At 45.6% G+C, this 15,281-nt stretch overlaps 1 protein-coding gene across 4 annotated transcripts in view; it reads right to left on the bottom strand.

Moving 5' to 3' along the window:
* The window catches only part of LOC311317171 (solute carrier organic anion transporter family member 1C1-like), a 42,815-nt gene that overhangs the window by 2,760 nt on the left and 24,774 nt on the right, over positions 1-15,281 (bottom strand). For 3 of the 4 annotated variants that reach the window (XM_084448205.1, XM_084448208.1, XM_084448207.1), the window contains 9 exons: positions 13,203-13,327; positions 12,812-12,961; positions 11,877-11,975; positions 6,360-6,605; positions 5,500-5,664; positions 3,949-4,144; positions 3,455-3,620; positions 2,746-2,954; positions 686-750 (listed from right to left, as the gene is read on the bottom strand). In XM_084448205.1, the coding sequence (XP_084304331.1) occupies positions 686-750; positions 2,746-2,954; positions 3,455-3,620; positions 3,949-4,144; positions 5,500-5,664; positions 6,360-6,605; positions 11,877-11,975; positions 12,812-12,961; positions 13,203-13,327 (1,421 nt within the window). The remainder of the gene's footprint in view (positions 1-685; positions 751-2,745; positions 2,955-3,454; positions 3,621-3,948; positions 4,145-5,499; positions 5,665-6,359; positions 6,606-11,876; positions 11,976-12,811; positions 12,962-13,202; positions 13,328-15,281) is intronic. The other variant, XM_084448206.1, reaches the window with a different exon arrangement.

Genomic DNA, 15,281 nt, shown 5'->3' with positions numbered 1-15,281 from the left:
TTCGCACGTGACGTTAAGTCCGGTTTTTAACTAAAATAACACAACGTGTTCTTAGTGACAGACACAACATGACATGGACTTGTTCATGTTACATTTGAATTTGAATCAACCCACCTGATTTAATGAGAATGACAGACGAACACTAACGTGGATTTGTAGTTATGTTTGGTGAGGTCGGACTGACTAGACTATTCTATTCACGCACTACTCGCCCACTATGCTAATGAGTCAGTTGGAGGTCACGCCCACTATGCTATTGAGTCAGTTGGAGGTCACGCCCACTATGCTAATGAGTCAGTTGGAGGTCACGCCCACTATGCTAATGAGTCAGTTGGAGGTCACAAGATGCGGTGCAAACAAAGTGCTTCTTTCTACATTAATTCATGTCCGTATGTGTAGAGCTGAGAAAATCCCATAAAATTACAAAACATATTTCCGATTAAAAATTAACATTTGTCTAGAAGTCAAGGTATGGCGAATGCCATAGCTTGCCCTACCCAAACGACGCCCCTGGTGTGTGTGTGTGTGTGTGTGTGTGTGTGTGTGTGTGTGGGTGTGTGTGTGTGTGTGTCAGACCCTGATCTGCTATCCTGTATGTCTATGGTGACTGGTGTGTGTGTGTGTATGTGTGTGTGTGTGTGTGTGTGTGTGTGTGTGTGTGTGTGTGTGTAGCAGACAGACGTACCCAGGGTGCGGGTGGCCAGGGCGTGGAAGCCCAGGGCCAGGGACTTCAGCTGGGGCTTCATACACCTGTGAGGAGGGGGTCACCTGATTACACACTGGCAGACTGGTCTGTCTATCTATCTATCTATCTATCTATCTATCTATCTATCTATCTATCTATCTATCTATCTGTCTGTCTGTCTGTCTGTCTGTCTGTCTGTCTATCTCTCTATCTATGATGCTGTATAAAAGAGCTTCTACAGAAACCTAGAGCTTCTACTGAAATGTAGAACTTCTCGAGAAACCTAGGGGCGAATAAACTAAAGCGGAATTGCGGCCGTTAATTGCACCATTATATTGCGTGTCAGTTGCTCCAGCTATGTGCTCCGTTGTAAAAACCTATTCACTAGAAACACCATTCAAATAAAAAAAATATTGTGTATGTTTTTTTTATTTTAAATTTATACCTATATCGGCCGCCAGCCGTTCAATGAACGGCTATAGGGAATGCGCAGTTTCGCGTATAGCCTATTATATGCACAGTTTCGCGCTATGTAGGCTATTATAAATTATAAATATTATACTCGCTGGGGACTGGTGGAGAGACGCATAGTCTACAGAGCCTCCCCAGACGCGACTTCATCCTCCAGTTGGCTGAAGAGCTCTGCGCGCTCTGGCGTCCAAACAGCAAGAACAGAACTGTCTACCAGTGCACAAAGTGCACCAAAGCTGTCTGTGGCAGTTGCACTGCCAAGGTGCAGAGTGTGTATTGGAGTTGCCGCCTCAACCGCGCGTAAGAGCAGAGCGCATCAACTCGTGTATAGCCTACAACTATTACCCCATAGCTAATAAAACGGCTTATTGTTTTATTCATATATCAACTAGATAATTAAATAATTATACATTTTATTAGATAATTATTTAACATCGAAGTTCTATGCTGCATCTGTAATCACAAGACGTATAGGCCTAGCCTACGTAAAAAGCGATGCATTCTCATATATTAACTTAGATAATTATTAATTAGATAATTATAATGTACCTACGTTCTATGCTGCATCTGTACAGTGGGATACTGTTTTATTTGGATCCTTGGCCAAAATGCTGTTCTTGTAGCCGTTTCATAGATTTTTTTTCCTTTTGTGAAGTGTAGGCTATACTATTTTTGTTAAAGTGCGAAGATAACATTTTGTTGTGTTATTTTATTGCCATAGTCATTTTGTGAGTAGTATGAAAGGACAACATTAAGCCTTGAGTTGTACAGTACAATCCTAAGACCGTATACCGTAAAAAACTGTGTTCTTACGGTACGTCCATTGAACGGCTACTGGCCGATAAAGGTATATAGTGAGCCGCAGTGGTACGCTATGACGGCAACGCAGTTAACACCGTATTTCACCCTTTGCGAGGTCTTTGTGAATAGCAAAGGTTATTTTTGACTTATTTGCACAGGTTTTGCGTCAGGAAAAGCTGCGCAATCCTTTAGTGAATTCGCCCCCTAGACTTCTAGAGAAACCTACAGCTTCTAGAGAAACCTAGATCTTCTAGAGAAACCTAGATCTTCTAGAGAAACCTAGAGCTTCTCGCGCTTCTAGAGAAACCTAGCGCTTCTAGAGAAACCTAGATCTTCTAGAGAAACCTAGAGCTTCTCGCGCTTCTAGAGAAACCTACCGCTTCTAGAGAAACCTAGCACTTCTAGAGAAACCTACCGCTTCTAGAGAAACCTACCGCTTCTAGAGAAACCTAACGCTTCTAGAGAAACCTCCCGCTTCTAGAGAAACCTAGCGCTTCTAGAGAAACCTAACGCTTCTAGAGAAACCTAACGCTTCTAGAGAAACCTAACGCTTCTAGAGAAACCTAGCGCTTCTAGAGAAACCTAGTGCTTCTAGAGAAACCTAGCGCTTCTAGAGAAACCTAGTGCTTCTAGAGAAACCTAGCGCTTCTAGAGAAACATAGAACTTCAAGCTTCTACAGCTCTGATGAGCAGCACAGTCCTGACCTGATGAGCAGCATGTATCCGTGTGTGTGTGTGTGTGTGTGTGAGAGAGAGAGTGTGTGTGTGTGTGAGAGAGTGTGTGTGACCTGATCAGCAGCATGTATCCGGGCGTTCCCCCCAGGGAGATGATGAAGGAAGTGATGACAGAGAGAGCCAGGAAGTAGGGGAAGATGCGCTCACAGTCGTCTCTGAGGGGACAGTGTCCCACCGTGGCACTCAAGTTTCCCCTGGCAACACCAAAGTAACCCCCGGCGACCTGCCCTGACATAGCCAGGCAGCTACAGTTGGAGAAAACCTGAAGAACACATACATACATACATACATACATACATACATACATACATACATACATACATACATACATACATACATACATACATACATACATACATACATACATACATACATACATACATACATGTGTTATATATATATATATATGTATTAGGGTGTGTATGTGTATAGATATAGAGTAGGAATATTTCTGTGATTCCACTGTTGCTTTGGCAACATGCTCTTGTCACAATTGAATTGAATTGAACTGAATTGACACAGAGAGACAGAGTGAGACAGAGACACAGGGACAGAGACAAATAGACAGAGATGTGTGTGTGTGTGTGCGTGTGTGTGTGTGTCTATGTGTGTGTGTGTGTGTGTGCGTGCGTGTCTGTGTGTGTGTGTCTGTGTGTTGGTGTGTGTCTGTGTGTTGGTGTGTGTCTGTGTGTGTATGTGTCTGTGTGTGTGTGTGTGTGTGTCTGTGTGTGTGTGTGTGTGTGTGTGTGTGTGTGTGCTCACCGTATTCTTGCCAGACCCGGTGGAGCTCCTGCAGCCCGCCAGGCAGGGAGAGACGTAGGTGATACCGTTCTCTCCACACACCGGGTCCCAGTCTCTCCCAGAACACACACACTCAGAGTTACAGCTGGAGAACACAGACCGCTGCGTGTAGGACACCCCCTCCATCCTGAGAGAGGGGGGGACACAGGGGGTAGAGGGGTGGTGTGTGTGTGTGTGTGTGTGTGTGTGTGTGTGTGTGTGTGAGCATGTATTTATGAGTGCGTGTGTGTGTGTGTGTGTGTGTGTGTGAGCATGTATTTATGAGTGCGTGTGTGTGTGTGTGTGTGTGTGTGTGTGTGTGTGTGTGTGTGAGCATGTATTTATGAGTGTGTGTGTGTGTGTGTGTGTGTGTGTGTGTGTGTGTGTGTGTGTGTGTGAGCATGTATTTATGAGTGTGTGTGTGTGTGTGTGTGTGTGTGTGTGTGTATATGTGTGTGTGTGTGCGTGGGTCTCACCTATCATAGGCCAGCGTCACCCCGGCCACCTTGGCGTTCTCACAGCTCATGGCAAAGAAGAAGAGAGACAGGAAGTATCCAAGCAGAGACGTGCCAAATGCAAACTTGGCAGCTCCCATGATGCTTAGCTTCATCTTCTTCATGAGGAGACCCCCAGAGAACATCCCCAGGGCCACCGCAGGGATGTTGATGACCCCTGAACACACACACACACACACACACAACAGGATCGTTGGTTTCATCACCACAGGGATGATAATGTCTGTAATTAGCAGTTTTAGCGACCCTGGGAGAAATCTGCTGCACAAGCCCAGCCCTGGAGCACAGCAGAGTACCACAGCCTTGGAGCACAGCAGAGTACCACAGCCCTGGAGCACAGCAGAGTACCACAGCCCTGGAGCACAGCAGAGTACCACAGCCCTGGAGCACAGCAGAGTACCACAGCCCTGGAGCACAGCAGAGTACCACAGCCCTGGAGCACAGCAGAGTACCACAGCCCTGGAGCACAGCAGAGTACCACAGCCCTGGAACACAGCAGAGTACCACAGCCCTGCTTCCTCCTGTCTCTCTGTAGCTCTCACAATGATTCACGCTGTATCTCTGTACCACAGCACAGCCAGACTAGCCCCCCACAGAGACCCATGCCTTTGATCTCTGGAGACTACAGCCCAAGCACCTGTATCTCTGAGCCCCTCACAGTCCAGTCAGACCACCCCCCTACCTCCGCCTTGGATCTCTGAAAGTACCTACAACCCAACCACCCTTCCAACGGCCGGAGCTGCTACCCCTCCACTGAGCTGAACATCAGTCGGGCAAACATCATGATTAATCTGTCCATCTCATCAGCTAGGCTCCATAGGGCATTCTCATTCACACTGTCATGGTCAATCTGCCTAGCATAGTCCTAGCTCTGCCTAGCGTAGTCCTAGCCCTGCCTACTGTAGTCCATCCCTGCCTAGCATAGTCCTAGCCCTGCCTAGTGTAGTCCATCCCTGCCTAGCATAGTCCTAGCCCTGCCTAGTGTAGTCCATCACTGCCTAGCATACTGTAGTCCTAGCCCTGCCTTGCATAGTCCATCCCTGCCTAGCATAGTCCTAGCCCTGCATAGTGTAGTCCATCCCTGCCTAGGTTAGTCCTAGCCCTGCCTTGCGTAGTCCATCCCTACCTAGGTTAGTTCAGCCTAGCAATGCCCTAACCTCTCCTTTGCTAGCCAAGCCTAGCTCTAGTCCAGTAGCCTTGCCCTTGCGTAGCCTAGCCTAGGCTAACATAAGCCTCGGGGGAGAGCCTGGTTTCTATTCACGGTTTCCGGTTCTGAGGCGCTGGGATCCTGTCACATGAACGCTGAATCGAGCAGCCTGGTCTCGCCAGTCACTATGAATTAGAATAAAACATGGACAGACCAAACAAATTGCCTATTCCAGAAGAAGTTCTTGCCGCATCGCATCGTAGGTTTATGGGTAGGCCTATTTTTGGACAGTATCCGCTTAGACCGGAGACCACAACTGCAAAGCAAACAGGCCCCAGGCTAAAGCCAGCGTAGCGTTAGTGTACCCATCAGGAAGTTGGCCTTGGAGGCAGACTGCCCGTAGTGCTGCTCCATGTACTTGGGCTTGTAGGTCACCATGCCGATGAGGGAGTTGAGCTGGATGATGGTGATACACAGGTAGATGAAGTAAACGGGGTTTCCCAGCAGAGACTTCAGGGTTGGGATGAAGTCTGGAGAGGAGAGGAGTTACAATACTGGATTAAGAAAACAGCCCCAGTCTAGAGTTCAAACAGGCAGAAGTATGTTAAAGACATCTAGAGATGAGATCATACAGGATACACATTCAAGGTTCAAGATTAGTTTATTGCCATGTATGTGGTTTACACAGAATGGAGTGTGGTGAAAGTATATAAGTACAGTGTGTGTGCAGAGTGTAGTGTGATGTTTTATTTATACAATGTGTCTGTCGCTGTGAGTGTATGTAGTACAATCAGCGGATAGGACAAAGATGAACCTATGTTTGTTTGAGTTGGACTTTTCACCACTATCCCATATGTTAGGGTGCTAACGCAGGCCTCCACCATCTGCAGGCCATGACCAAGGACTTGGAGTTGACGCCAAGTGATGTTGCCAACTGCTGGGACCTTTGTGTGAGGTGTAGTATGACTCAGTAAGAGCACAATACACACACGCACGCACACACACACGCGCACACACACACAGGCACACGCACACACACACACGCACACACACGCACACACGCACACGCACAGGCACACACACGCACATGCACACGCACAGGCACACGCACACACGCACACGCACAGGCACACACACGCACACACGCACATGCACACGCACAGGCACACGCACACACACACACACACACACACACACAGGCACGTACTTCCTGTCGTCCACCCACCTTTGGCCATCTCCAGGAAGCTGGCGGGCTCGTCGGCCTGGTACTTGTGCTGCAGGAGAGGGGGGTCTCTGATGAAGCCGGCCCGCCCCAGGGTGCAGTGGGCGGGGCAGCCGTCCTCCCCAGGCAGGGCCCGGGGGAGGAACCAGAAGGGGATGGCAGACAGGAGAGTGATGGCGCCGGCGATGAGGTAACCCAGCCACCAGGCGCCAACCCAGCGCGCGTCACTGGGGGTGATGGTGATGGTGTCTGGAGGGGGAGGGGTCAGGGAGGGGGCGGGGAACACGGGTTGAGAGGAGAGGCTGTGGGGAACCTCAAGGGAACGGCTGGACCCACTAGTGGAACCAGTCTGGTTCTGCCCTGCTCACAGAACACAGCTCCCACTGGACTGAGGTCATGTCCAGAACCTATTGGATCAAAGGGGAGTGTTTGGACTGGGCCTGGATTTGGAAAAGGTTGTATTCGTAACGCTAAGTGAATCTGGTGTCTAAATGTGTCTAAATCACAACACTACTTGACAATGCACAGAACACTTAATAAATCCCAGTAAATCAATGCTGCACATTCACTCTGTGTGCACTGTGTGTAAGGTACATACAGACAGACAGACAGACAGACAGACAGACAGACAGACAGACAGACAGACAGACAGACAGACAGACAGACATGGATACAGACAGACAGACAGACAGACAGACAGACAGACAGACAGACATACATACATACATACATACATACATACATACATACATACATACATACATACAGACATGCATAGATACATACATACACATTTCTGAGTCACACTCTTGTGATTATTTCATTATAGATGGCTTTAATAGACTACTACTGAATATGCCAAAGCCCCAGTCAAAGCAGTTCTCAACCTTTCATTTAAACTTGTGTAGTCTCTCCAAAAATTATGATCTACTTTATCATTTCCTGTCCTCATTAAATCATGAATTTTCAGTTTTGGCCTTCACTGAAACTTGTCCACATCTGACATTTGACATACCAAACTATCATGCCCTACATCATTGTAGAACAGGAAGAAGTGGTGGAGGTGTTACTACTGTATATAACTACACCATGAATTTCAATTCGAACAGAGGGATGATCTTATTCTAAATTCTGAGGGGCGAATTCACTAAAGGATTGCGCAGCTTTTCCTGACGCAAAACCTGTGCAAATAAGTCAAAAATAAACTTTGCTATTCACAAATCCCTCGCAAAGGGTGAAATAGCCTACGTGTTAACTGCGTTGCCTTCGTCATAGTGTTTCTCTGCGCCGGTGTTATTAGCGGATATTTTAATATGGTAATATTGGCGGAGAATGTTCCCCTTTCTATGCAAATGAACATTATTGCAAAATCCGCCCAATTCACAAAGATCAGCGCCAATTGCTTCACGCAGTTAAAGTGGCACTAAAATTAAAAAAGCATTCTGTCCCATTTTGGTTCACATAATTGGTCATAGTGTTCACATATTCAACGATGTATGCCAAAAAACGTACAAAATTCTACATTTGTTGTAATCTTATATCAAAGTATATAATTTCTTACTTCCTGGAAAACGGTATGTCACGTGCAATTACGACAACAGGTACCTTAGATTTTAGGCCAATAATCTCACGACATCCACCCGTCAATCAACGCTATCCTTCTATCAAATCTGTCTTAAGTATTTAAAACCCGTCCACTTGTCAATGTTCCAATCAAATTCCTCTAAACATCATGTCCCACCCTCATAGCTTGTTTGCGTCGGAAATACGTCAAACTACTGAAGTTAGATGATCTCAAACGTCCGTTTCAGTACGACTTTAAAGTGAAATTCATTCCGATTTCAGAGACGTGGTGGTATTTAATCGCAAGGGGTGTGTCATGGTCAGCCTTTCTGCTGATCATGGCAGCAGTGATTGTTGCGAGGCGAAGGCATCACAATGCCAGCCATGTTGTTCGTGAGAGAATATTTAGAAGAAGAATGTCACTTTTTGATTCAACACTAGAACCACTGTGTTTTCCCCTGGCCAGTAAGCAAACACAAAAAGTCAGAACATTCAGTAAACCCTGGTTCACTCCATGACTACACACGTCATTACTAGCTATGAACACCAATATGGATTAAGAAAAAATTATTCTACAGAAATGGCTTTACTTCAGTTAATTGACAAAATTCATACTGCCTTAAATAACAATGAATATGCCTTAGGAATATTTCTTGATTTATCCAAAGCTTTTGACACAGTTAATTATGACATCTTACTCCAAAAGCTGTTACACTATGTTTTTTCTGGAATTACCTATAAATGGCTGCACAATTATATTCAAAATCGACAACGTTTGTCAACATTATCGGATGTTCATCAGAATATGCCACCTTAACCTGTGGGGTCCCACAGGAATAAATGCTAGGACCTCTCCTATTTCTTATTTATATAAATGACTTGTCTGCAGTTATGTCCTCTTTATTTCCTTTACTTTCTGCAGATGATACAAATGTATTCTTCTTGCATAGTGATCTCTCTGTACTTATGGTCAAAGCTAATTGTGACTTAGAAAATATTTCTAAATGGTTCAAATTAAACAAATTATCTCTACGTTTTATCACGTTTAGATAAGAAATAAAACATACTGTAAATCTGATATTTGCTTATTTATTGGGAAAATCTAATTACCTAGGTCTCATCAACAAGTTTTCTCGGAGTCTTGATTGATGAATGTTTAAGCTGGAAGAGTCATATTCATCTTGTACGTAACAAAATATCAAAAGTCCATTGGCATAATTTGTAAATTCCGAAGTTTGGTTCATCAGAAGTATCTATTAACTCTTTACTATAGTTTAATTTACCCGTACCTCACATATTGCAATATCATCTGGGGAGCTACTTATCCTAGACACCTACATAAGCTTCATATATTGCAAAAAATATTTCGTAGAATTACATTAAGTGATTGGACTGATCATTCAGCTCCTCTTTTTAAACAGTTAAATATCATATCTTTAATTTAAATAAATACTTAACTTTTATTTGTATTTTCAAAGTATTGTTTGAGCCTGTACTCATCCCCTTGCCTTGTAAAGCCTTCTTTCAGTTTAATAGTGATGTTCCCAGCTTCAATACGAGACATACCAAGTGGTTACGCCTGCCATTATACCGCACTAGGCTCTGCCAGTTTTGTATTAGATTCAGGGGGCTCAGTTATGAAACAATATTAATCATATTGTATCTCAGTCAATTTCTGTCAATAATTTTAAACACAAACTGAGAATTTATCTGATGAGCCAAACGTAATTTAATCAAACCAACCTGATGTTTGTGTACTGTATCTCTGATTAACATGCTTCACTAGCTTGTGCACACTCACTTGCCCGCCACCACACACATGGTACACACATACATACTCTATCACACACAGCACACACACCTTTTAATGTCTTTTCTTTTTCTGTTTTACTTTATTTATTTATATATTTTTGTGCTGTTTTATTTTCAGTCATTTATTTGACTAATTATATACCAATGATTTAGAGGTGACATCGATTTGATAAGCCCTCTGTTTTGTTTTTTTAGATGTTTTTTAAAGTAAAGATCTCTTTACTTTCTGTTGTTATTCTTCTTCTCTGTTATACAAAATTGCAAATAAATAAATCTAATCTAAATCATGCATAGATACATACAGGTGCATTCCAAAAAATTTGAATATTGTGAAAAAGTCCATTATTAAAGTGAAACTTTCATGTATTCTAGATCCAATACACAAAGTGAAATATTTCAAGCCTTTTTTGTTTTAATCTTAATATTGTACAGTATGTTCAGTATGTTCATTTATACACTCAATACTTGTTGGGGGCTCCTTTTGCACAAATGACTGCATCAACGTGGAGTGTGGCATGGAGGCAATCAGCCTTGGAATATTTCACTACATATGAATATTTGGAATGAACATTACACAATTTTCTAATTTTCTGAGATGCACCTGTACATACGTACATACATACATACACACACACACTAAAACACACACACACACACACACACACACACACACACACACACACACACACACAAATACATGCAATTTAAAAAGTAGTGCTCCATCAAATCCTAATGTAATCCCTGTACACAGTCTACATGTTCTATAACCCCTGTACACAGCCTACATGTTCTATAACCCCTGTACACAGCCTACATGTTCTATAACCCCTGTACACAGCCTACATGTTCTATAACCCCTGTACACAGACATGTTCTATAGCCCCTGTACACAGCCTACATGTTCTATAACCCCTGTACACAGACATGTTCTATAATCCCTATACACAGACATGTTCTATAGCCCCTGTATACAGACATGTTCTATAATCCCTGTACACAGACATGTTCTATAGCCCCTGTATACAGACATGTTCTATAATCCCTGTACACAGACATGTTCTATAGCCCCTGTACACAGTCTACATGTTCTATAAACCCTGTACACAGACATGTTCTATAGCCCCTGTACACAGACATGTTCTATAGCCTCTGTACACAGCCTACATGTTCTATAGCCCCTGTATACAGACATGTTCTATAGCCCCTGTATATATACATGTTCTATAGCCCCTGTATACAGACTACATGTTCTATAGCCTCTGTATACAGACATGTTCTATAGCCCCTGTATACAGCCTACATGTTCTATAGCCCCTGTATACAGCCTACATGTTCTATAGCTCCTGTATACAGACATGTTCTATAGCCCCTGTATATAGACTACATGTTCTATAGCCCCTGTATACAGCCTACATGTTCTATAGCCCCTGTTTATAGACTTCATGTTCTATTGCCCCTGTATACAGACTACATGTTCTATAGCCCCTGTATATAGACTACATGTTCTATTGCCCCTGTATATAGACTATATGTTCTATAGTCTTGCTGTCCTCTCCCAGCTGAAGCATCCCAGCCCTACGTCTAGTTTGGTTTATTCAATGAGAAACCTGGCTTCAGAATAAATGCTCTAAACACGTTAACAGCCAACATGAGAACACAGAGCACTCACAGCCAATCAGAACACAGAGCACTAACAGCCTGTTAGAACAATCATCCTGGTAGTCAGAACAGACCAACAACGCACTGCACTCCATGAACCCTGCTGAACCTGGTCACCTTGGTAGAGCTCAATCTCAAAATGTTCTGCACTGCTTTGCTATGGTTTCCAGGTTGAAGTGAAGTGAAACGGTGAACAACGGGTTTTGAGGTAGGTTGTCTCTTGTTTGGTGGGTGTGTCAGTGTTACCCAATCAGCAGACTGATATATAAACCCCGCCCTATCTTCTCAGCTGCCATAGGTGCATCACTTACATAACACACATGGTGTTCAACGCACCACCGTTTCCATTTCAAGAACCGTTTTGAACCGTTTTGTCGTTGTGGGCGGAACCAAACCCTGGTCTGTCTAGGAACCCAGGTGAATGACCCAGTCACGGCACACATGCCCAGACGAGCTCAGTGCCAGTTGTGCATGTGTCTAACTTACCCATGTTGACAAATCCAATGTCCACATAGATCTTGGCACACAGAGACCCCAGCAGGTAGCCGAACACCGGACCGATGACCGATATGGTCTGCACGCAGCCTGGGGGGTATGGAACACACACACACGCATCCACACACATCGGCACACACACACACACACACACACAGACACACAGGCACACACACACACACACACACACAGACACACAGGCACATACATGCACACACACATACACACACACACACACACACACACACACACACACAAGACATTTGATTCACTAGCACGATCACCTAAAACACAGATGTCAGAGTTCTGACTGACCCTGGTCTGTTCTTGGGGTTCTGGTCTGGTCTGGTCTGGTCTGGTCTGGTCTGGTCTGGTCTGGTCTGGTCAGTCAGGGGTTCTGGTCTGGTCTAGGGGCTATAACCTTGGTGAGGAGGAAGTTCTAACCCTGGTCTGGAGGTTCTGATGCTGGTGAGGAGGTTCTAACCCTGGTCTGGAGGTTTTAAGCCTGGTGAAGATGTTCTGATCCTGGTTGAGGAGGTTCTAACCCTGGTGAAGAGGTTCTGACCCTGGTTGAGGAGGTTCTAATCCTGGTGAGGAGGTTCAGACCCTGGTGAGCAGGTTCTAACCCTGGTGAGGAGGTTCTGATCCTGGTGAGGTGGTTCTGATCCTGGTGAGGAGGTTATGGCCCTGGTGAGGAGGTTCTAACCCTGGTGAGGAGGTTCTGGCCCTGGTGAGCAGGTTCTGACCCCGGTGAAGAGGTTCTGACCCTTGTGAAGAGGTTCTGGCCCTGGTGAGGAGGTTCTGCCCCTGGTGAGGAGGTTCTGGCCCTGGTGAGGGGGTTCTAACCCTGGTGAGGAGGTTCTGACCCTGGTGAGGAGGTTCTAACCCTGGTGAGGAGGTTCTGACCCTGACTGCTGGTCTCTTACCCACATACAGCGCAGCGTTCTCCTCGCGGGCGAAGTCGTCGATGTAGGAGATGCCCAGTGGCTGGACGGGTGTCTCCCCGATGCCCCGCAGGACGTTGCCCAGGAACACGTAGATCCACATGGACAGGCTGGACTCCCCCTCACAGCCTGCTGGAGCCAGCGGGGGACACAACACTCATGGGAATGGTCAACTGTTTTCTTTGAATGAGTATGTCTTTGTGTGCACGTACTGTAGAGTATGTGTGAGTGTGAGTGTGTGTGTGTGTGTGTATGTGTGTGTGTGTGAGTGTGTATGTGCATGCATGTGTATGCGTGTGTTTGTGTGTGTATGTGTGTGTGCATGCGTGTGTGTGTGTGTGTATGTGTGCGTGTGTGTGTGTTGTGTACACACCCATGCCTGTGTTGGGGACCTTGGCCATGCTGTCTGGGAGCAGGTGGGAGGCTGAACTGCCTGCACACGGAGAGGGGCTGCTGGTGGAGTTCAGAGACGACCTGACAGACGTTTCAAATTTATATCTGCGGACGAAAACAACCACAATGCCTTTTTTAGTTTACCAAGGAGAGTGGAGGGGGCTGCAGCTACACACATACACACACACTCCAACAAGATACACACTCCAACAAGATACACACTCCAACAAGATACACACTCCCACAAGAAACACACTCCAACAAGATACACACTCCAACAAGATACACACTCCCACAAGATACACACTCCCACAAGAAGCACACTCCAAAAAGATACACACTCCAACAAGATACACTCTCCAACAAGATACACACACCAACAAGATACACACTCCAACAAGATACACACACCAACAAGATACACACACCAACAAGATACACACTCCAACAAGATACACACTCCAACAAGAAACACACTCCAACAAGATACACACACCAACAAGATACACACACCAACAAGATACACACACCAACAAGATACACACTCCAACAAGATACACACACCAACAAGATACACACACCAACAAGATACACACTCCAACAAGATACACACACCAACAAGATACACACTCCAACAAGATACACACTCCAACAAGATACACACACCAACAAGATACACACTCCAACAAGATACACACTCCAACAAGATACACACACCAACAAGATACACACACCACAAAATGTATCTTTCTCAATCTGTTGCTAAAACATCAACACTTATAGAGAAACAAAGTTGCTTTGATTCTCATTGGTTTAGCCCCCTGTTTGCAAACATCTTTGGTTGTCTAGGCTCTAGGCACAGGGATGTCCTGTCTGACTCCTCTCTCACTAGAGACTCAGGGATGTCCTGTCTGACTCCTCTCTCACTAGAGACTCAGGGATGTCCTGTCTGACTCCTCTCTCACTAGAGACTCAGGGATGTCCTGTCTGACTCCTCTCTCACTAGAGACTCAGGGATGTCCTGTCTGACTCCTCTCTCACTAGAGACTCAGGGATGTCCTGTCTGACTCCTCTCTCACTAGAGACTCAGGGATGTCCTGTCTGACTCCTCTCTCACTAGAGACTCAGGGATGGTGTGTGTGACTCCTCTCTCACTAGAGACTCAGGGATGTCCTGTCTGACTCCTCTCTCAGTAGAGACTCAGGGATGTCCTGTCTGACTCCTCTCTCACTAGAGACTCAGGGATGTCCTGTCTGACTCCTCTCTCAGTAGAGACTCAGGGATGTCCTGTCTGACTCCTCTCTCACTAGAGACTCAGGGATGTCCTGTCTGACTCCTCTCTCACTAGAGACTCAGGGATGTCCTGTCTGACTCCTCTCTCACTAGAGACTCAGGGATGGTGTGTGTGTCTCCTCTCTCACTAGAGACTCAGGGATGTCCTGTCTGACTCCTCTCTCACTAGAGACTCAGGGATGTCCTGTCTGACTCCTCTCTCACTAGAGACTCAGGGATGGTGTCTGACTCCTCTCTCACTAGAGACTCAGGGATGTCCTGTCTGACTCCTCTCTCACTAGAGACTCAGGGATGTCCTGTCTGACTCCTCTCTCACTAGAGACTCAGGGATGTCCTGTCTGACTCCTCTCTCACTAGAGACTCAGGGATGGTGTCTGACTCCTCTCTCACTAGAGACTCAGGGATGTCCTGTCTGACTCCTCTCTCACTAGAGACTCAGGGATGTCCTGTCTGACTCCTCTCTCACTAGAGACTCAGGGATGTCCTGTCTGACTCCTCTCTCACTAGAGACTCAGGGATGTCCTGTCTGACTCCTCTCTCACTAGAGACTCAGGGATGGTGTCTGACTCCTCTCTCACTAGAGACTCAGGGATGTCCTGTCTGACTCCTCTCTCACTAGAGACTCAGGGATGTCCTGTCTGACTCCTCTCTCACTAGAGACTCAGGGATGGTGTGTGTGACTCCTCTCTCACTAGAGACTCAGGGATGTGCTGTCTGACTCCTCTCTCACTAGAGACTCAGGGATGGTGTGTGTGACTCCTCTCTC

The sequence above is a fragment of the Borostomias antarcticus genome, assembly GCF_949987555.1.
Source record: "Borostomias antarcticus genome assembly, chromosome: 13".
NCBI classification, from domain to species: domain Eukaryota; kingdom Metazoa; phylum Chordata; class Actinopteri; order Stomiiformes; family Stomiidae; genus Borostomias; species Borostomias antarcticus.
This window is presented reverse-complemented; position numbering and strand designations above follow the sequence as displayed.